General features: G+C 38.1%; 2 protein-coding genes across 3 annotated transcripts in view; both read right to left on the minus strand.

Annotated features, from left to right (window-relative positions):
• KLF8 (KLF transcription factor 8) overlaps positions 1-22383 on the minus strand; it is a 296444-nt gene that overhangs the window by 160070 nt on the left and 113991 nt on the right. The gene's annotated exons all lie outside the window — the stretch shown is intronic.
• Positions 9243-11632, minus strand: LOC133753092 (ATP-dependent RNA helicase DDX18-like). The gene is given in 4 exon segments (XM_062183474.1): positions 9243-9574; positions 9576-10056; positions 10058-11351; positions 11444-11632. Coding segments are annotated over 4 exon segments (2007 nt in total). The 5' UTR covers positions 11595-11632; the 3' UTR covers positions 9243-9493.

Raw genomic sequence — 22383 nt, forward strand, 5'->3', positions numbered from 1 at the left:
AGCTGCTCTACTTCAAATCTAGCTCCCTGCTAATGTGCCTGGGAGAGCAGCTGAAGAGGGCTCAAGTACTTGGGCATCTGCTACCTGTTTGAGGGACCCAGATGGAATTCCAGGCCCCTGGCTTCAGCCTGGCCAACCTCTGGCCATTGCAGCCATTTAGGGGACTGAACCAGTGGATGGAAGATGTCTGTCTCCCTCTCTGTCTTCCCCTTTCTTTAACTCTGCCTTTCAAATAAATAATAAATCTTCTAAAACAATCCTCTTTCTGAAATATTCACAAAAATACAAAAGAGAAGCTCTTCCAAACTCATTTTATGAGGCTAGCATTGCCTTGATAACAAAACCTGAAAAGGACACACACACACACACACACACCCTTCCAATAAATCTGTAGATTCATATCCCTGATGCACAAAGATGCAGTAAATTCTCAACAAAATGGTAGCAAATAAAATCCCACAGTGCATCAAAATAGTTATCCATTATGACCAACTTGGATTTATCCCAAGAGTGCAGGGATAATTCAATATTCACAAATCAATACCTAAAATTGATGTTGATGATGTGGTCATCAACAGAATGAAGGATAAAAACATATGAATAGGTAAATAGATTCACAAAAGGCATTCAATTAAATCCAACATGTAGTCATGATTAAAGTATTCAATAAAGTAGACATAGAGGAAACAAAGCTCAGCATATCATATTGATTGGGAAAAAAGAATTTTTCTATAAGACCTAAAACACACAAAGATGCCCATTCTCACCACTATTATTCAATGTAGTACTGGAAATACAGTCAGAGAAATTTGGCAAGAGAAATAAAAAGCATACAAAAAAGGAAAGAGGCTGGCGCCGCGGCTCACTAGGCTAATCCTCCGCCTTGCGGCACCGGCACACCAGGTTCTAGTCCCGGTCGGGGCACCGATCCTGTCCCGGTTGCCCCTCTTCCAGGCCAGCTCTCTGCTGTGGCCAGGGAGTGCAGTGGAGGATGGCCCAAGTGCTTGGGCCCTGCACCCCATGGGAGACCAGGATAAGCACCTGGCTCCTGCCATCGGATCAGCGCGGTGCGCCGGCCGCAGTGCGCTACCGCAGCGGCCATTGGAGGGTGAACCAATGGCAAAAGGAAGACCTTTCTCTCTGTCTCTCTCTCACTGTCCACTCTGCCTGTCAAAAAAAAAAAAAAAAGAAAAAAAGGAAAGAAATAACTCAAATTATCCCTATATGCTTGTGAAATAATTCTATATATAGATGAAATTAAAGACTCAAATAAAAATGATAAACTAATTCCATCAAGTGGCAGGATATAAAATTAGCACATAAATATCAATACATTTTTATACAGCACTGCCAAATTTTGCTGAGAAAGAAAACATGAGAGCAATTCCTTTCAGAATAACCACAAAAAAAAATCTTAGAATAAATCTAACCAAGAATGTGAAAGACTTCTACAATGAAAATTACTAAACACTACTGAAAGTAATTGAGCGAGACATGAAAATGATTGGAAAGATTTTCCATGTTCATGGATTGGTAGAATTAATAATTTTCTTTTTTCTTTAACAAATTAGCAGACATAAAAATATACACATTGATGGGGTATAATGTGATGTTTGATTACATATATACATTGTACAATGTCCAGTCAGGATAAATACATATATCCTTGCAAGCATTTAACATTTCTTTGTAGCAAAAACATCAAAAATGCATGCTTATAGAGAAATATACTTTATCCTACTATGCAATAAAATCCCAGAGCTTCTTAATTCTATCTAAATATAACCCAGTACCAATCAATCAACCTTACTGCATCCTTCCCTCCCCACTTCCCCCAGCAGCCTCTGATAAACCATCTTATTTTATTTATTTGAAAGCCAGATTTACAGAAATAGAGAGAAGGAAATATAGAGGGAGAGCTCTTCCATCTGCTAGTTCACTCCTCAAATGGCTGCAACAGCTGGGGCTGGGCTGATCCAAAGCCAGAATCCTGGAGTTTCTTCTGGGTCTCCAACGTGGGTGCAGGAAGCCAAGCACTTGGACCATCTTCTGATTTCCCAGGCACATAAGCAGGGAGCTGGATTGGAAGTGGAGCATCTGGATCTCGAACTGGCCCCCGTATGGGGTGTCTGCGTTTCAGGCAGAGACTTAACCTGCTGTGCCACTACACCAACCCCCCAAAGTAAGCATTCTTTCATTCTTTTTTTTTATTTGACAGGTAGAGTTAGACAGTGAGAGAGAGAGACAGAGATAAAGGTCTTCCTTCCATTGGTTCACCCCCCAATGGCCGCTACAGCCAGAGCTAAGCTGATCCGAAGCTAGGAGCCAGGTGCTTCCTTCCTGGTCTCCCATGCGGGTGCAGGCACCCAAGCACTTGGGCCATCCTCCCTGCCTTCCTGGGCCACAGCAGACAGCTGGACTGGAAGAGGAGCAGCCAGTACTAGAACCTGGTGCCCATATGGGATTCCAGCGCCACAGGTGAAGGATTAGCCAAGTGAGGCATGGCGCCAGCCCTCATCTTTGTTTTTTTAATTTCCATGAGATCACCTATTTTTAAGTCAATGTATGAGTGAGATCATGTGATATTTGTCACTTGCAACAACGTGGATGAAATCAGAGATCATTATGCTAAGTGAAATAAATAAAAAACAGCTTATTGAAATATGTATATAGATAATATATAATATATACATATATATTATATATACATATATATATATATATAATGCAACTTACAGATTAAATGCAACCCCCATCAAAATACCAATGTCATTCTTCAAAGGACTAGAATAAACATTCCTAAAATCATATGGATGCACAAAAAAAATCAAATAGCCAAAGCAACACTGAAAAAAGTGAATCAAGTTGGAGACCTAACATTATAAGATTTGTAGACTTAACACAGACCTACTGTAACTAAAACAACATTGATACTGGCATAAAAGTAGATATCATTATGCTTAGTGAAATAAACCAGTCTCCAAAAGACAAATATATTTTCTCTGATTTGTGGTAATTTACCGAATACAATCAAATGTAATATATATCAGGAAAATTGACATTCTGAGATTTGATTTTTGTTTATAGCCCTTATCTATACTCTCAGGAATAGTGTTTTTTCTTTTTTTAAGATTTTTTTTATTTATTTGAAAGGTAGAGTTACAGATTGAGAGAGGGAGAGACAGAGAGAAAGGTCTTCCTTTCATTGGTTCATTCCCCAAATGGCCCCAACCGCTGGAGCTGCACCAATGTGAAGCCAGGAGCCAGGTGCTTATTCCAGGTATCCCATGCGAATGCAGGGGCCCAAGTGTTTGGGCCATTTTCTACTGCTTTCCCAGGCCACAGCAGAAAGCTGAATTGGAAGAGGAGCAGCCAGGACTAGAACCAGCGCCCATGTGGGATGCCAGTGCCACAGGCGGAGAATTAACCTACTCGCGCTGGCCCCATGGACCAGTGGTTTTTCTATTTACTACTTGTTGAATTCTGTATTTAGTGGTGGGTTAAACTTGTGGTTATTAAAAAAGCTGAAAATATGTCATTTCAAAAATTAAAAGAAAAATAAGAAAAGAAAGAGAAGGGAGGGTGGGAGTGAGTGAGTGAGTGAGTGAGTGAGTGAATGAGGGTAGAGTGGGAAGTATCATTATGTTCTTAAAACTGTATATGTGAAATACATGAACTTTTTTCCCTTTATATAAATAAAATAGTTAAAAATGAAGCAAACAAAAATAGATACATAGACTAATGCAGAAAAAAGAGATTCCAGAAATAAACCCACATGTGGATCTTTGACAAAGGTGAAAAAATACACTGAACAAAGTATAACTTTTTCAATAAATGGTGTTGGGAAAGCTGGATATTCATATGTAGAAGAATAAAAATGATACTCCCTACTTTTCACTCTATACAAAAAGCAACAAGAAATAGATCAAATATATAAATATAATATCTAAATCTATGAAACTACTAGCAGAAAATGGGGGAAATATCTCAAGACATCAGTGTAAACAATGGCTTTTTTACTAATACTTCAAAAGCACAGAAATTAAAAGTTAAACTAGACGAATGGGATTACATAAAGCTAAAAAGCTATTGCACAGCAAAGGAAACAAACAGGGTGAAAAGACAACCTACAGAATGTGAAAAAGTAATTAGAAACATTCATATGATAAATGATTAATCTACTGAACATGTAGAGAAGTCAAATCTCAACAAAAGGAAACAATCCATTTAAGAAGTGGCACAATATCTGAACAAACATTTTTCAAAAAAGATACAAATCAAAAAGTATACGCAAAAACTGCTGGATCTTATTATTCATTATGGAAATACAACTCAAGACCACAATGAAGTAACATCGCAATCCAGTTAGAATGGCTAGTATCAAAAAGCTAAAATTCTACTGCACAGTAGAGTGGCTCTGTGTCACAGCGGGTAAAGCCACCACTGCAGTGCGGGCATCCCATATGGGTGCCTGTTCTAGTCCCGGCTGCTCCTCTTCCAATTCAGCTCTTTGCTATGGCCTGGGAAAGCAGTAGAGGATGGCCTAAAGTCCTTGGTCCCCTGCACCCGCGTGGGAGACCAGGAAGAAGCCCCTGGCTCCTGCTTCGGATCCGCGCAGCTCCGGCCGTTGCGGCCAATTGGGGAGTGACCCACCTCTCTCTGTGTAACTCTGACTTTCAAGTAAATAAATCTTTAAAAAAAAAAAAAACTAATACAGTGCTCAGATTCCTTAAGGACTAAAGATATAACTTGTATATTATTCATCAATCCTGTTACTTTGTATATATATAAATATATATATATATAAATTAATTTTATCAAGAGATAACTGTATCACCATGTTTTTTGCAGCACTGCTCACAATAATCATGATAGGAATCAATCAAGCTGCCTATCAGCATGAAGAAACAAACAATAGAATATTATTCATCCAAAAATAATGAATGTCTGTCATTTGCAGCAAAATGGATGGAAATACAGGACATGAGTTAATGACATAAACCACACACAAAAATACAAATACTGCATGTTCTCCTTCATATATGGAAGTTAAAAGAAATCTCAATTTGAACATACAACAATAATTATTAGTGGCTGGAAGGGGCTGGGGGATAGAGGGACACTTAATAAGAGATATAAGGGGAAATGCTTTCAGTTTTCCCCATTCAGTATGATACTGGCTGCTGCTTTGTTATATACAGCCTTTATAATTTTGAGGAATGTTCCTTCTATACCTAATTTGTCAAGTATACTATTCCTAATTTATAAGTATGCTTACTCCTCTTCGAGACAACCATATCATTTTTGTTCTTCATTCTACTGATATGATTTCTGACATTTATTGATTTGCAAATGTTGAACCACCCTTGCAATTCTGGAATAATTCCCACTTGATCATGATTTCTGATCTTTTTGATATTTTGGATTCTATTTGCTAGTATTTTTTGAGAATCTTTGTACCTATGCTCATTAAGGAAATAGGTCTATAGTTTTCTTTCATGTCATGTCTTTATTTGGTTTTGATATCAAAGTAATGCTGACCTCATAAAAAGAGTTTAGCAAAAATTCTATCCTTTTCAATAATTTGGAATAGTTTCAAGAGTATTGGAGTTACTTCCTCTTTAAATGTTTTGTAGAATTCAGTAGTAAAGCCACCAGGTCCCAGACTTTTCCTTGATGGAAGACATTTGATTACTGCTTTAATCTTACTGCTTGTTAAGGGTCTGTTTAGATTGCCTATATCTTTTTTATTTAATCTTGGTAGGTTAAATGAATCCAGGAATTTATTCATTTCTTGAGGTTTCCCAGTTTATTAGCATATAGTTCTTCATAGTAGTTTCTTATAATCCTTTGTATTTTAGAGGTGTCAGTTATAAAACAGAGTAACAAATGCTGGTGAGACTGTGGAGAAAGGGGGACACTTACACACTATTGGGGGAATGCAAATTAGTGCAGCCTCTGTGCAAAACAGTGTGGAGATTTCTTAAAAAGAAAACTAGAAATAGACTTGACAGCAATCCCCCTACTGGGTATACATTAAAAAGATTTGAACACAATGTATCAAAGAAGATACCTGCACCGTTATGTTTATAGCAGCACTGTTCACAAAAGCCAAAATTTGGAACCAACCAAGGTGTCCATCATCAGATTAATGGAGAAAGAAAATGTGGCATATATACACAATGGGATATTATTCAGCTGTAAAAAAAGAATGAGTTCCTAACATTTGCAGCAAAATGGACACAACTGGAAGACATTATGTTGAGTGAAATAAGCCGGATCCAGAAAGACAAAAACTGCATGTCTTCCCTCATATTTGGGAGCTAAAATTCAAAAAAAAAAGATAAAGAATGAAATGTCTGCTTTATTACTGCAAATATAGTTTTGTAAAACATTGTTTTATAACTTTGTGAAACCAATGCTTAAGAATGTTATGCCAATATAGTTTTAATGATCTGTGAATACTTTAAAATTTACTTTATATGGCTATGTGGGGGCAAACTGTTGAAATCTTTACTTAATATATACTAAACTGATCTTCTGTATATAAAGAGAATTGAAAATGAATCTTGATGTGAATGGAAGGGGAGAGGGAGCAGGAAAGGGGAGGGTTGCAGGTGGGAGGGAAGTTATGGGAGGGGAAGCCATTGTAATCCATAAGCTGTACTTTGGAAATTTATATTCATTAAATAAAAGTTAAAAAATAAAAAATAAAAAAGATAAAAGCACAAATGCCATGAAAAAAAATTTATATGGGTGAAACGGTCATTTCCCCCTTTAATTATTGTTTAAAGCCATTGTCTGTATTACGACTAAAATAGCTTTTAAATAGCTTTTAACTTGTTAAACTTATTTGATGAAATTTTAAGCCTTTTTATTGTAATGTAAATTTAAAATGTTATCTCAAATACTAAAAAAAAAAAGAAAAAGGAGAAGGAAAGAGGGTGGGAAGAAGGGAGGGGGAGAGAGGAAGAAAATATCATTATGTTCTTAGAATTATATCTACAAATCACACTGAATCTGTTAAAAACTAATTAAAAATTTAAAAGAAGAAAAAAAATGAAAAAAATGATAAGGAAATCACAAATTATAATGGGGTAAAAATCTAGAACAGTAATATAAGTATTCAATTAAACATAAGTTGCTGTAAGCTTAAAATAGTCTTTAATAGCTCTAAGATTTTCTATGGAAGCTACAGAGTAGCCACAAAGAATAAATTTGATGAAATCTTTACTTAGTATATACTGAAGCGATCTTCTGTATATAAAGATAATTGAAAATGAAAAAAAAAAACCTTGGTGTTAAATTGGAAATTACATAGAAAATTAATCAATCTTTTTTAAAAAATATCATGCAGGATCTCTGTCATTAATGTGCTGTACACTGTTATTTAATGCTATAACTAGTACTCCAACAGTATTTTTTCACTTTGTGTTGCTATGTGAGGGCAAACTGTTGAAGTCTTTATATATACTAAACTGATTTTATGTATATAAAGAGAATTGAAAATGAATCTTGATGTGAATGGAAGGGGAGAGCGAGTGGGAAAGGGGAGGGTTGCGGGTGGGAAGTTATGGGGGGGGAAGCCATTGTAATCCATATGCTGTACTTTGGAAATTTATATTCATTAAATAAAAAAAGAATAAATTTACAGTAGATACACAAATAATAATGAGAAAGGAAGAACTCCTTACCACAATCAAAAAACATCAAAACACAAAGGTAAACAAGAGAGGAAGAAACAAAAAATCTACACAATAACTGGAAAACAAATAAGAAAATAGCAAGAGTAAGTTGTTTCCTTCTGATAATAGTGTTAAATGCAAACGGACTAAGTTTTCCAATTCAAAATTATACAATAGTTAAATGCATTAAAAATAAGATCCAAACATATGCTGCTTTTTTTTTTTTACAAGATGGACAGGATTATTTAATGACATAGGAAAATAATATGCTTTGAAACAAGATGGTCACAATAGGGAAGCATGAATTCATTTTGACAAAAAAATTAAAAAAACTATGAATACACATACCTAAATCTGGAAGGTCACACACCAAAATCTCAAGAGTGCTTATGCTCACTCTTGTTTAGTGATTCAGTCTTCCCTTTGCTTTTGTGTATTTTTTGAAACATGATTATTTACAAAGCAAGAAAAACAAGATCCTGTTGAAATAGTTATTAAGCATCAGGAGTGAAGAAACCGGGAGCCCTGCAGCCAAGGTGTAACATCCTGGTCAGGTCCAGCCAGGGAGACAGTAGTCCAGTGCAGAGGTGGAACACTGGGTTGTCCTTTCATCCTGAAATGCTACTTATCAAACCGTTTCCTCTGCAGCTCCTGGTCTCAGTGGACTTAATGTGACTTTAAATATTAGCTGGCCAAACAGCAAAACTATGCTAGATACTCTGGTTTTGAACCACAAAATATACTTATTTTGTATGTACATACTACACAAAACTGAAAGCAAGTGTTCCTGCCACAAAAAACCTCACTACAGCACTGACTGCTATTTTATGACTTTGTTCATTTCCGGTTTTCACTGCCAACCTATTTTTTCTTTCACAGACCTGGAAGAGTTACTCTTTCTCACTAACAGTAATGCAGGCCAAGCCCTGTATACAGGCAGGTTGGCTTTCAGTCTCCAGATAGCTGTCTGGTCTTCCAAGTACTGGGCCAAGTTGGAAAGCCTAACCAAAATCCAGTCCACTGCATGAGTAACACTGGAATGAGAATAACCACTGTTTCTCAGAAAGGTCTTTTTTGCTGAGTCACCACAATGAACAGCACAATATACCTGCATTTATGCAAATGAGATCAGTCCTCTCAACCTTACACCTCCCACTCCCCTCCATATTCAAATAGCTTGTATCTCACGCTCTAATACTGAGAGGTTCAAAGGTTCATAGTTTTAAAATCAGGACTATGTAAAAGTTGCACCACCTTTATCCTAAGGTGCTTCCTAGGTACTTCCCAGAGCTCGCTCTTTGCTTTCATACTGCAGCATTCAGGAGGGGTCAGAAACACCAGAAGGTCTAGCGAACAACTACCACCAAAACAGTAAATTGAGACTATTTGTGCATCATCACCATCTGTCTGTACCCGAGGTCACTTTAAAAGCACGTTGGTATCTAGCAACTCATGCCACAAAAAACCTTACTTATCAGGAGGGCAAGGTACAAAAAGTTACATTAAAACAATGACATAAAGAGGGAAGTATATTTAAAATCAATATACCATATCATCAGAAAAGAGAAAAATTCCTTGCTTTGCCCTTGGGCAACCAAGAAATTAATTAAAGTCTGCTTTATATGCCCCCAAATCTCAAAAATACAAGAGACTTGCTGGAAATCACAGCGTTCATTGTTTGCAACCTGAGCCAATGAACACTCATTAGTTGAGTTCAAATTTAAAGGCTACAAAAATTCCTTTGTTAGAAACGGAAAAAAAAATTGATTCCAGGACCAAGTTACTCAAGATCAAAGGAAGATGTGTCTTCAGTGAGAGAACTGCCGGCGGTTGGTCGGTTTCTTGCTAATGTGCTTGAAGATTATGGACTTCTCAACTTTCTTGGTTTTTCTGATAGCCGAACCCACCCCCGCCTCCTCTCTTTCTTTGCTTGCCTTCATTGCTGTTCACATTCAGATCAACAAAGGGAGGAACCTTGAAACCAAAAGACAGTGCAACCTGAGGCAAATTTAAGCTATTAACATTAAAGATCTGTTTCAGAGAATGGGAATCATAAGCTCGGATGTACGACTTGTATGCTTCCTGGGCTGACTTATGAAGAAAGTAATTCTTTTCAATCAACTTCTCAAACTGAGACTGAATGTCAGAAATTTTAGACCAAGAAAAGTCAAATTCACTTAATGGAACCTTAGACTGCTTCAAGTAACGAAGGAAACCCAATTCTTCTGGGCGCAAACTGAGCAAGGCATGCCCTCGTCCGTTTAGGCCCCTGGCTGTTCTACCTACGCGGTGAATATATTCCTTAGGGTCATCTGGAGGGTCATACTGAACAATCCAGTCAACTTCAGGAATATCCAGCCCTCTTGCTGCTACACAGCAATATCCCGGAATCTGCGTTACAGAACTGGAAGAATGTGGTTGTACGTTAATTTTGCTTCTGCTTTTTGTGGATAGCTAAGACAGGCAAATCAATGTAGTCCAGCAGCTCATAGTGGTATTTCACGGACATACAAGATGAAAAGAAGACCATCAGTTTCTTCTTTCGGTTCTTCTTAAGGAATGTAAAGAGCAGAAGGAATCTCTTTTCTGAGGGACAAACCACATATCCCTGCTCAAGACCATCCACTGTTGCATTAGCTTTATCGTCATCAACACCAACATACAAAGGCTCCTTTTTCAGAGAAATCCTTGCCAGATCGTCAACTTTTCGAGTTTGTGTGGCAGAAAAGAGCATGGTCTGTCTGCGTGTTGGCAAAAGTTTAATAATTTGTTTCAATTCCTCTTCCAATCCAACATCCAAGATGCGATCAGCCTCATCAATAATCAGACACTGTAGGTTTTTGTACATTAACCCAGGAGTATTCTGCATATGGTCCAGGAGCCGGCCGGGCGTGGCCACAATGATGTTGATCCCATTGGCAAGCTTCTGTGCTTTAGCAGATCTGTTACTGCTACCCATTATCAAGCCGTATGTGTGAACATGGTGAGTCATCATCTCCTTAAGAACACCAAACGTCTGCATGGTCAGTTCTCTAGTAGGTGAGAGAATAAGGACTCCTGTCCCATTCCTGGGCATAAACTTTAACTTAACAATAAGTTCAACTGCAGGGATGAGAAACGCCAGGGTTTTGCCACTGCCTGTTTTTGCAGCTGCTAGAAGATCTCTGCTTTCCAGAAGTGGTCTGATGCTTTTATGTTGAATTTCAGTCATGTTTGTAAAGCCCATTTCTTTTATTGCCTTCAGAGTGTTTTCATTGACAAGATTAGTTAGAGAATCAAATGAAGTATCTTCAAAAGCTCCTGTCAGTCCTAGGGGCAGGCTGGGAGCCTCACTGTCATCCTCATTGTCTGCTGCGTCCACACTATCTGGTGCTTCCACACTGTCTTCTGTTTCTGTAGGAGCCTTGGTGCCTTCTTCTTGAATTTTTGCTTTTTTGGTATCAGGCCCAGCATCATTCACCAGTTTTCTCTTCTTCTTCTTCTTCTTCTTTTTTGATTCTGGATCGGGCAACTCTGTTGCTGCTTCTCCGTTGGTTAACACAGCAGATTTCTGGGGAGATTTTTTAACTTTTACTTTCTTCACTGTTTCTTTAGTCAAGGCTCCATTCTGTGTTTCTGACAGGCCCACACTCGTGGCGTGTTTCAGGGACTTCTTAGCTTTCCCACCTAACACTGCTGCTTCAGAAGCACGTCTCCATTCTGGGGTTCTGACAGGCTCACACTTGTGGCACGTTTCAGGGACTTCTTAGCTTTCCCACCTGCCGCTGCTGCTTCAGGCACATCTCCATTCTGGGGTTCTGACAGGTTCACATCTGAGGCCCTTGCTCGGAGCTTGAGGTTTTGCTGCCGCAAATTGAGGTTCCGCTTCTCGATCTTCTTGCGCAGCAGTTTCATCGGCAGGTGAGACATGTCGCCGGAGACGCGCCTCCACTGCAGCGCGGCTGCGCAGCTCCCCAGTTGGCGTTACTTCCTTCCTGGCCGCATGTGTGCAGTTTACATATGCTCCTAATAGGAGACTCAGTTTTGCTGCATGCAAGTACCCACACAGGCTGAAAGTTGGGATTAAAAATGATATTCCATGCAAATGGAAACCACAGAGAACAGGAATATATTTAATTATAGTAGATTAAATAGACTTTAAGTTAAAAAAAACTGTAAAAAAGAGATGAGGAGGGTCACAACAATTGTAATCATATAAACCCAACAGGATAGTACCCAAATATATAAATAAATATATAAAGAATATTAAATATAAATGGAGAAATAGACTACAATACAGTCAGAGAAGTGGACTTTAATACTTTACTTTCAGCAATGGCAGCTCATCTAGACTGAATATCAGGAAAGAATCATCATATTTGAACTACAATCCAAATCAATGGGACCTAACAAATCACTGAATGATTTAATCAATAGCTGCAGAATACACTTTCCTCTAACCAGCACATAGAATGTTCTCTGCTTTATATCCCATGTTAGGCCAAATCAGAAGTCTTAATAAATTTCAAAGACTGAAATAATTACAAGTATCTTCTCTGATACAATAACATACAAGCAGAAATCAGTAACAGAAGCAACTTTGGAAACCTTAAGACTAAATTTAAAGATTAATAAAATGTTCCCTAAACAGCAATAGATGTGTGTTCATAGTAATCTCTAACAATCCTTTGTGTTTGTGTGGTGTCAGTCATAATGTCTCCATTTTCATCTCTAATCTTATTATTTGAAGCTCCTCTCTTAGTATAACCAGCTTGCAAATTTTAATTTTTTTTCAAAGAATCAGATATTTGTTTCACTGATTTTTTAATACTTTCTTTGGGCTCTGAGTTATTTTTTTATTATTTCTTTGCTTCTACTAATATTCAGTTTGTTTTGTTCTTGTTTTTCTAGTTCCTTAAGGTGCTGTGGTAAATTATTTACTTAAGATCTTTCTTTTTTTTATGAAGGTATCCAATGGTATATACTTCTCTCTCAGTAATTTAAAAATAATTATTTATCTGATGAGCTCACAAATAGCCAACTTCATTTTTTAAAGATTTATTTATTTGAAAGACAGAGGTAATCATTTGCTGATTTGCCTCCCAAATGGCTATAATGGCCAGGGCTGGACCAGGCCCAGCCAAGAGCCTGGAGCTTCACATGGGTCTCCCACATGGGTCTCAGGGTCCCAAGTACTTGGACAATCACCAATTGCATTTCCAGGTGCATTAGCAGCAAGCTGAATAGGAAGTTGACCAACTGGGACTTGAATTGGCACTTTGATATAGGTTGCCAGGCTTGCAAGCAGAGGCTGGACACACTGTGCTACAATGCTAGCCTTCCTTCTTCACATTGTTTTTGCTATATCCAATAGATATTCGTATGCTGTGCTTCCATTTTTATTAATTGTAAGGAATTTTTAAATTTCATCCTAAATTTCTTCATTGTTTACTTTCCTTGTACTTACGTAGTTTCCAGGTTTTTTTATTATTGATTTCTCATTGTGCTGCATTGTGATCAGAAAATATACACTACATAGTGTCTATTTTTTAAATATGCATTGAGACTTCTTTTGTGACCTACCACTGATATTTCCAGGAGAATGTCCCACATACTGTTGAGAAGAATATGTATTTTGATTAAATGTTCTGTAGATGTCTGTTAGGTATAATCCAATTGATCTATGATGCGATTTACCTCTGCTATTTATAAATTGATTTTATGTTTGGATGACCTGCTATTTCTGCAACTGGGATGTTAAAGACCCTTCCTATTATTCTATTAGAGTCTCTCATTTGACATCAATTAGTATTTGCTTTATTTTTTACTGGATTGAACCTTTTATCATTATGTAATTAAGGGACCATCGAACATTTCCCTATGCATTCTCACCTTATCACCACATCATTAAAGTTCCATTTACTCAAATTATTTCTATTCAATGCATCATTTCAACAATTAAAAGACATACCTATAAGGAACAAGACAGAGTTTGAAGAGATGAAGTAAAATTCTAAATCAGACTCAAGTATGGCAGATTTTTTAGAGACATCAGACCAGAAATTTAAAATAACAGTGATTTATATGATTAAAGGATCTAATATAAAAAGTAGAAAGCATCCAAGAAAATATGAGTATTTTAAGCAGACATGGAAATTCTAAGAAATAATAAAAATAAACTAAAGAAAAAGAATGAACAATGCCTTTTATGTCTTTATTAGTATATTAGACATGGCTGAGAAAGAAATCTATACACTGGAAGAATGATCAATAGAAACTTCTGAAAGTAAAAATCAAAGAGAAAAAAGTAAAACAGAAAAGAATATCTGAAGACTATAGGACAATTAAAAAAAGAAGTAATATACATGTCATGAGACTATTGAAAGAAGAAAACAAAAAGGAAGAGAAGAAGTATTTGAAGCAATAATGAAAGGAATTTCCTCAAATTGATGTCAGACACCAAGCCACATATCCAGGAGGCTCAAGGAATACCATGCAGGACAAATTCAAAAATAAAACAAAATACAAAAACAAACCAAAATACCTCTAGGCATACCATATTCAAAGTGCAGGGAAATCAAGCAAAAATAAAATTCTTGAATGAAATCAGAGGAAAAATACACCTAATATATAAAGGAGCATAAGTAAAAATTCATTTGATGCCTCCTCAGAAACCATGCAGGGAAAGAGAAAACAGAACTCAGTATTTATAGTGCTAAGAGAAAAAAGATTCATAAACCTAGAATTCTGCATTCAGTGAAATTATCCTTCAATTGAGAAAGTTAAGGACTCCCACATACAAAAAAAATTGAATTTCTTGTAATTTATTTCCTGTTTTTTAGGTCTTTAAGAAATGCTCCTGCATCCATATGAGCACCAGCTTGAGTCTCAGCTGCTGTACTTCTGATCCAGCTCCCTGGTAATGCACCTGGGAAAGCAGCAGAAGATGGTCCAAATATTTGGGCTCTTGCCTCCAATGTTGGAGACTTGGATGGAGTTCCAGGCTCCTGGCTTCAGCCTGGTAAAGCACTGGCCATTGTGGCCACTTCATGAGTGAACCAGCAGACGGAGGATCTCTTTCTCAGTCTCTCTCTCTCTCTCTCTCTCTCTCTCTCTCTCTGTGTGTGTGTGTGTGTGTATGCCCTTGTCTCTCTTTAACTCTGCCTTTCAAATAAATATATATTTTTTTTTAAAAAAGAAATATTAAAGAAGTGAGCACTTGGCATAGTGCTTAATATGCTGCTTGATATTCCCACATATGTGGGAATGCCTGATTTCAAGTTCTGGCTCCACTTTCAATTTCAACTTCCTTTGAAAATGCACCCTGAGAGATAACAGGATAGAGGAAGGTATAATTGGTGAACAACGAGGTAATTTTAAAATGGTGAAATTATCCTGTACAATAATGTAATGGTAAACATAGCAAATGGTGGGTATGTTTGCCAAAACATGCAGAACATACAACACAGAGTGAATATGAATATAACCTATGGAATTTAATTAATAATGCACTGATAATGGCTCATTAGTTATAACAAATGGCATAGGCATTGTGGTGTAGTGGGTAAAGCCACTACATGCAAAATTGGCATCCGATAAGGGTGCCAGTTTGTGTACTGGCTGCTCCTTTTCTAATCTGGCTCCTTGCTAATGCATCTGGGAAAAGAGGTACTGTACTTCTGGATCAATTTTCCTAAAACCAAAAGATGCTCAAAAATAAATTTCATCTTGTTGCAAAAGACAACAAAATAGATGCAAGTGAAGTCCATTATGCTTAGTGAAATATGCCAGACCACAAAAGACAAATATCATTTGTCATCTCTGATTTGTGGTAGGTATTATATAAAGTTGAAAATAACCTGAGTGTATAAGAATGAAATTGACATTTGTGATTTGATTATTGTTTATAGCCCTTATCTATATTCCTGCAGAACACTGATCTTTCTAATTTTCACTCTGAACACTGTATGTAGTAGAGAGGTAAGTCTGTGATTATAAAGTAAATTGAAAGTATGTTATTGCCATTTTCTTAAACAGGAAGGAAGAGGATGCTTGGAGGGAGGGAAGTATGGTTATACTGCTAGATTGTATCCTTGAAATACATGAAATTTGTTGTATTTATGTTGATAAAAAATAAAAGGGAAAATATTGAGAGAAAAAATAAATTCCATTAATTAAAAAGGAAAAAATCCAGAAAACTTCTAATTTGTGACAGCGGGGAAATATGATCATGTATTAATTTTCTATTAGTCCATAACCAGTTGCCACAACTCAGCAACTTAAAAGAATATCCAGAAGGCCAGCATTATGGCTCAGTGACACCGGCATCCAATATGAGTGCTGGTTCAAGTCCCAACTGCTCCACTTTTGATCCAGTTCCCTGGTAATGTGCCTGGAAAAGCACCAGAAGATAATCCATGTGCTTTGGCACTTGCAACCTATGTGGGAGACCCACATGGAGTTGCTGGCTCCTGCATTCGGCCTGGATGAGCCCTGATCATTGTGTCCATTTGGGGGAGTGAACCAGTGGATGGAAGATCTCTCATCTTGTTGCTCTCCCTCACTCTCACTGTAAATCTGCCTTTCAAGTGCATATACAAATCTTTTAAAAAACATTTATTAGCTCAGTTTTATAGGCCTCAACTAGATTCTCTGTTTAGAACCACAATGTGGTCAAGTTGTCACTGATATTCAGCTCTTCTTTGCAAGCTCTGAGAAAGATAAACTTCCAGCCTCATTCAGGTTGTTTGTAGAGTACAGTTCCTTGCAGTTGTTAATATTGAAATTTGGGTTTCTTTACTACCTGAAACCAGGAGTCACTTTAAGTTCATAGAGGCTAATCTCTGATCTTTGCATGTGGACTTCTTCATCTTTAAAGCCAGCAAGGTTTTGAAGAGAGTGTCAAATACTTCTCAGCATAGAATCTCCTGACTTCCTCTTCTTATTTAAGCCAGAGAAAAATATTTTAAATAGTTAGTGTTATTAGATGAGACCAATTTAATATTCTTCCTTTTGATGAACTCAAAGCAAAAAGATTATTAACCCAACTCCACCTGAAAAATTCATTTACCATATAACATATAATAATCATGGACATAGTATCACATCAAATTTGCAGTCCTGTGGACCACTTCAGGATTTGTTTACTGCAGACAATCACATCTTCTAGTTCATCCTTGCCCAAGACTGAACTAGGAACAATGAATGAATTGTTGAGTTAACATTCTCTTTCTTTTTTTCAGAAAGCTTTTATTTAACGAACACGAATTTCATAGGTACAGCTTTAGGAATATAGTGGTTCTTCCCCCCATACCCCCTTCTTATCCCCACCCCCACTCCCTTCCCGCCTCCTAGTCTCTCTCCCATCCAATTCTTTTTTTTTTAACTTTTATTTAATGAATATAAATTTCCAGTGTACAGCTTATGGATTACAATTGCTTCCCCCTCCCATAACTTCCCTCCCACCCGCAACCCTCCCCTCTCCCGCTCCCTCTCCCCTTCCATTCACATCAAGATTCATTTTCAAAACTCTTTATATACAGAAGATCAATTTAGTATAAAGATTTCAACAGTTTGCACCCACATAGAAACACAAAGTGAAACATACTATTTCTGTACTAGTTATAGCATTAAATCACAATGTACACCACATTAAGGACAGAGATCCCACATGAGGAGCAAGTACACAGTGGCTCCTGTTCTTGACCCAACAAATTGACACTCTAGTTTATGGTGCCAGTAACCACCCTAGGCTGTCGTCATGAGTTGCCAAGGCTATGGAAGCCTTCCAACTTTGCCAACTCTGATCATATTTAGACAAGGTCATAAAAGACAGGGTGAGGATAGTAACCAATGATCCTAAGAGTGGCATTTACCAGGTTTGAACAATTATACAGCATTAAGTGGGGAAGAGGACCATCAGTACACACAGGTTGGGAGTAGAGCCATTGGTGGTAGAGTAGAGGTTATGATTACAAAGGAATGAGGCCCAAGTGCGCTAGACAGGGCCTAGAACAAAGGACAGAGTCATTATTAGAGGAGCTAAGAAAGGTGCTGTCTAAGCTACAATCAAGTTTTCTGATTGAGAGGCAAATAGAACCTGATAGAAGGGGCTTGATAATAATCTGGTGGGCTTTACGCCTTGTAAGTTAAGAGGCCCAGACCTATCTATCTCTTCACATGGGGTATATCCTAAGGGAGGTGTGAACCTCCTAGGGGAAGGCACTCTGTTGACTTTCATTACTTGGCTGGCCTGGGAGGAGAGCTGGCCAGGTAAAGGCAGGGGGCATCTCTAACAAGAAATGTACAGTTCTGCCTGCAATGTTGCTGACCCTACTTGACCATCCCCTCAGCTGCAGTGGTCACTTTGGAAGTTGGGCTGAGTGAAGGGCTTTTCAGCTTAGAGCCAATAAGATCCGTGGCTCTGACCTGGGCATCCTTCGACTCCAGGGCAGGTCCATTTCCAGTGATCCAACTCTTGGCAGAGCTGCCAGGGCTCTTCACAAGCTGACTTCTGCTGAAGCCCAGGCTTACCACATTGAAAGCCACTGCAGTGGACTGGCCTGTTGTCCCATCCAATTCTTAAGATTCATTTTTAATTATTTTTATATACAGATGACCAACTCTGTACTAAGTAAAGATTTCAACAGTTTTCACCCACACAGATACAAAAAATATAAAGCACTGTTCGAACAAGTCTTAGAGTTAATTCTCATAGTACAACTCATTAAGGACAGAGGTCTTACATGGGAGAGTAAGTGCACAGTGACTCCTGTTGTTTATTTAACAACTGACACACTTATTTATGACATCAGTGATCACCCGAGGTTCTTGTTACAAGCTGCCAAGGCTATGGAAGCCTTTTGAGACAAAAAAACTCCATCAGTATTTATGCAGGGCCATAAGTAAAGTAGAAGTTCTCTACTCCCTTCAGAGAAGAGTACATCCTTCTTTGATGGACCCTTTTTTCCACTGGGATCTCACTCACAGATACGCTTTATATAGATCAATTTTTGATATAGTGTCTTGCCTTTCCATGCCTGAAATGCTATCATGGTCTTTTCAGCCAGCTTCAAATGCCTTAAGGGCTGATTCTGAGGTCAGAGTGCTATTGGTCATTCTATGAGTCTGATGTGTGGCCTGCTTCCCATGTTGGATCATTCTCTCCTTTTTAATTCTACCTATTGTATTACCAGAGACTTGGTCTTATTTATGCGATCCCTTTGACACAATACTATGTATATGATCAGTTACACACTTAATATGATCGCTTTAACATGTAAAATGGCATTAGTGCCACTCAGTTTAAGGGATTTGGAGTACCATGGCAAGTTTTTAGCTTTACCCTTAGGGGTATGTCAGTGGGAATGTGTGCCGAAGTATACAACTCCTGTCAGACATTTAAAGAAGAACTAACTCTAATTCTTCTCAAGCTATTCAAAACAATTAAAAGAGAAGGAATCCTCCAAAATCCTTTCTATGAAGCCAGCATCACCTTGATTACTAAATCTGAAAAAGATGCAGCAAAGAAAGAGAATTACAGATCAATTTCCTTGACGAACATAGATGAAAAAAATCCTCAATAAAATTCTAGCCAATGGAATTCAATAACACATCAGAAAGATCATCTACCCAGACCAAGGGGGATTTATCCCTGCCCTAACTGACAACATCTAGAGATGTTACATTGTGTACATCCTAGGTGTCACTGTGGACACCTATCCATCCAATAAACAGGGGACAGAGATCTCTGGTCCTAGAGAGGTCATGTCCTTGGGGCTTTGTCTTATGCCTTACATACCCCACCTAGAACAACAGCACTTTGTTCACTGGGACTTGGAACTGAGCTGTCTGTGCCATGCCTACCACAACACATCATAATTGCTTGCTGGGATTTGGGACTCAGAGTTTCTGTGCTCTACCCAGGCCCATTATGGGGCTCAGGGCTCCACTGCCTCAAAAAGAAACTGCTATATTAAGGTGGCTGCTGCTAACTTGTTGCTAGGGTTTAAGTTTTCTGCACTAAACACAGCCCATAGAGTGGCACAAGGAGGCTTATCCTAATGCCACAGAGCTAAAGACATTCTCATAGATTTAGCCATGATGTCATACAGTCTCTATGGGACCTGCCTCCTTCACCCAGTATTAGTGCAACTCTTGGAGTTCTGGGTCTGGGCAGAGTCTCTAAGACCATTCAACTACTTTAGCCAGCACTGATTGTGCAATTATTGTGCCTAAATTCGATCCTGGTCATTGAGTCTTGTTCTAGGCACACCAAAAGCACTAGTAAGTCCTGCTCCCAAGCCCCTCCCTTGGGAGTTGGCTGGGGACCTGAGTAACAGGGATCTCAGTGACTATACTGAGCCACAGGTTCATCTTAGATGGCTACTATGGCTACCATCAACAATAAAAACAAAGAAATCAGGAGAATACACTTCAAAATCTAATTGGAACTAAAGCTAAAACAGGCTGGCGCCATGGCTCACTAGGCTAATCCTCCGCCTGTGGCGCCGGCACCCTGGGTTCTAGTTCCAGTTGGGGCGCCGGTTCTGTCCCAGTTACTCCTCTTCCAGTCTAGCTCTCTGCTGTGGCCCAGGAAGGCAGTGGAGGATGGCCCAAGTGCTTGGGCCCTGCACCTGCATGGGAGACCAGGAGGAAGCTTCGGATTGGCGTGGCGCACCGGCAGCAGCACGCCGGCAGTAGCGGCCATTTGGAGGATGAACCAATAGAAGGAAGACTTTTCTCTCTGTCTCTGTCTCTCTCACTGTCTAACTCTGCCTGTTAAAAAAAAAAAAAAGCTAAAACAGACTACTAAACTATACCCAGAGGCACATCTCCAGGAAAAAGCCTTCAGTCAACAATAACCAAAAAAAAAAAAAAGTGACAAAACAATACAGATACACAAAAATATGTGTATCCTCAGGTACACAAAAATCAATGTACAAACACAAAAAATATGAGTAGGTAAGGCAATGTGACTCACCAAAAAGAATGACAATGAAATAATATTAGACTGTGTAAAATAAAAAAATGACAAAATTGACAAAATGCCTCATAAAGAATCCAAAAGAATGATTGTTAGGTTACTCAAAGAGATTCAAGAGAATATTGATAATTAAAGGTTATTAGAAAACCACTGCATTACATCGATGAGAAATTCAGCAAAAAGAAACCGAAAAAGAACCAAACAGCAATATTAGAAATGAATAACTCAATAAGCCAAAAAAAAAAAAAAGAAGAAGTAGAAAGCCTTAACAACAGACCAGACGAGGCAGAAGAAATAATATCTGATCTAGAAAGGAGGATTTCTGGAATATTTCAGTCACAAAAAAATTAATATAATAAGATAAAAAAAGAACAAAAACAGTATCCAGGATCTCTGCAAAGCCATCAAATGACCTACTATATGAGTCCTGAGAATTCCTGAAAGATGAGCAAAATAAGTTAGTTAATCCATTCAATAAAAAAAAGCAGAAAATATCCCCAATTGGGAGAAAGATATGGCTATCCAAATACAGAAAGATCATAGAACTTCAAATAGGGATGATTAGAAAGGGCCTCACCACTAAACATTACAGTTGAATTTTCACAGGTGACAATACCAGGTTGTTTTGATTATAACTGCCCTGTAGTATGTCTTGAAAATTGGTATTGTGATGCTTCTGGTTTTGTTTATATTGTATAATACCAGTATAGCTATCCGAGGTCTCTTGTGTTTCCACATGAATTTTAGAATCATTTTTTCTAGATCTGAGAAAAATGTCATTGGTATTTTGACTAGGATTACATTGAATCTGAAAATCACTTTTCAGTAGTATGGACATTTTGATGATATAGATCATTCCAATCCATGAACATGGAAGAATTTTCCATTTTTTGTATCTTCTTCTACTTATTTCTTTAATGCTTTGTAATTTTCTTTTTTTTTTAACTTTTATTTAATGAATATAAATTTCCAGTGTACAGCTTATGGATTACAATGGCTTCCCCCTCCCATATCTTCCCTCCCACCAACAACCCTCCCCTCTCCCGCTCCCTCTCCCCTTCCATTTGCATCAAGATTCATTTTCAATTCTCTTTATATACAGAAGATCAATTTAGTATAAAGATTTCAACAGTTTGCACCCACATAGAAACACAAAGTGAAACATACTGTTGGAGTACTAGTTATAGCATTAAATCACAATGTACAGCACATTAAGGACAGAGATCCCACATGAGGAGCAAGTGCACAGTGGCTCCTGTTCTTGACCCAACAAATTGACACTCTAGTTTATGGCGCCAGTAACCATCCTAGGCTGTCGTCATGAGTTGCCAAGGCTATGGAAGCCTTCCAAGTTTGCCAACTCTGATCATATTTAGACAAGGTCATAAAAGACAGAGTGAGGATAGTAACCAATGATCCTAAGAGTGGCATTTACCAGGTTTGAACAATTATACAGCATTAAGTGGGGAAGAGGACCATCAGTACACACAGGTTGGGAGTAGAGCCATTGGTGGTAGAGTAGAGGTTATGATTACAAAGGAATGAGGCCCAAGTGCGCTAGACAGGGCCTAGAACAAAGGACAGAGTCATTATTAGAGGAGCTAAGAAAGGTGCTGTCTAAGCTACAATTAAGTTTTCTGATTGAGAGGCAAATAGAACCTGATAGAAGGGGCTTGATAATAATCTGGTGGGCTTTACGCCTTGTAAATTCAGAGGCCCAGACCTATCTATCTC

Source organism: Lepus europaeus, chromosome X (assembly GCF_033115175.1).
Source record: "Lepus europaeus isolate LE1 chromosome X, mLepTim1.pri, whole genome shotgun sequence".
Lineage (NCBI taxonomy): Eukaryota > Metazoa > Chordata > Mammalia > Lagomorpha > Leporidae > Lepus > Lepus europaeus.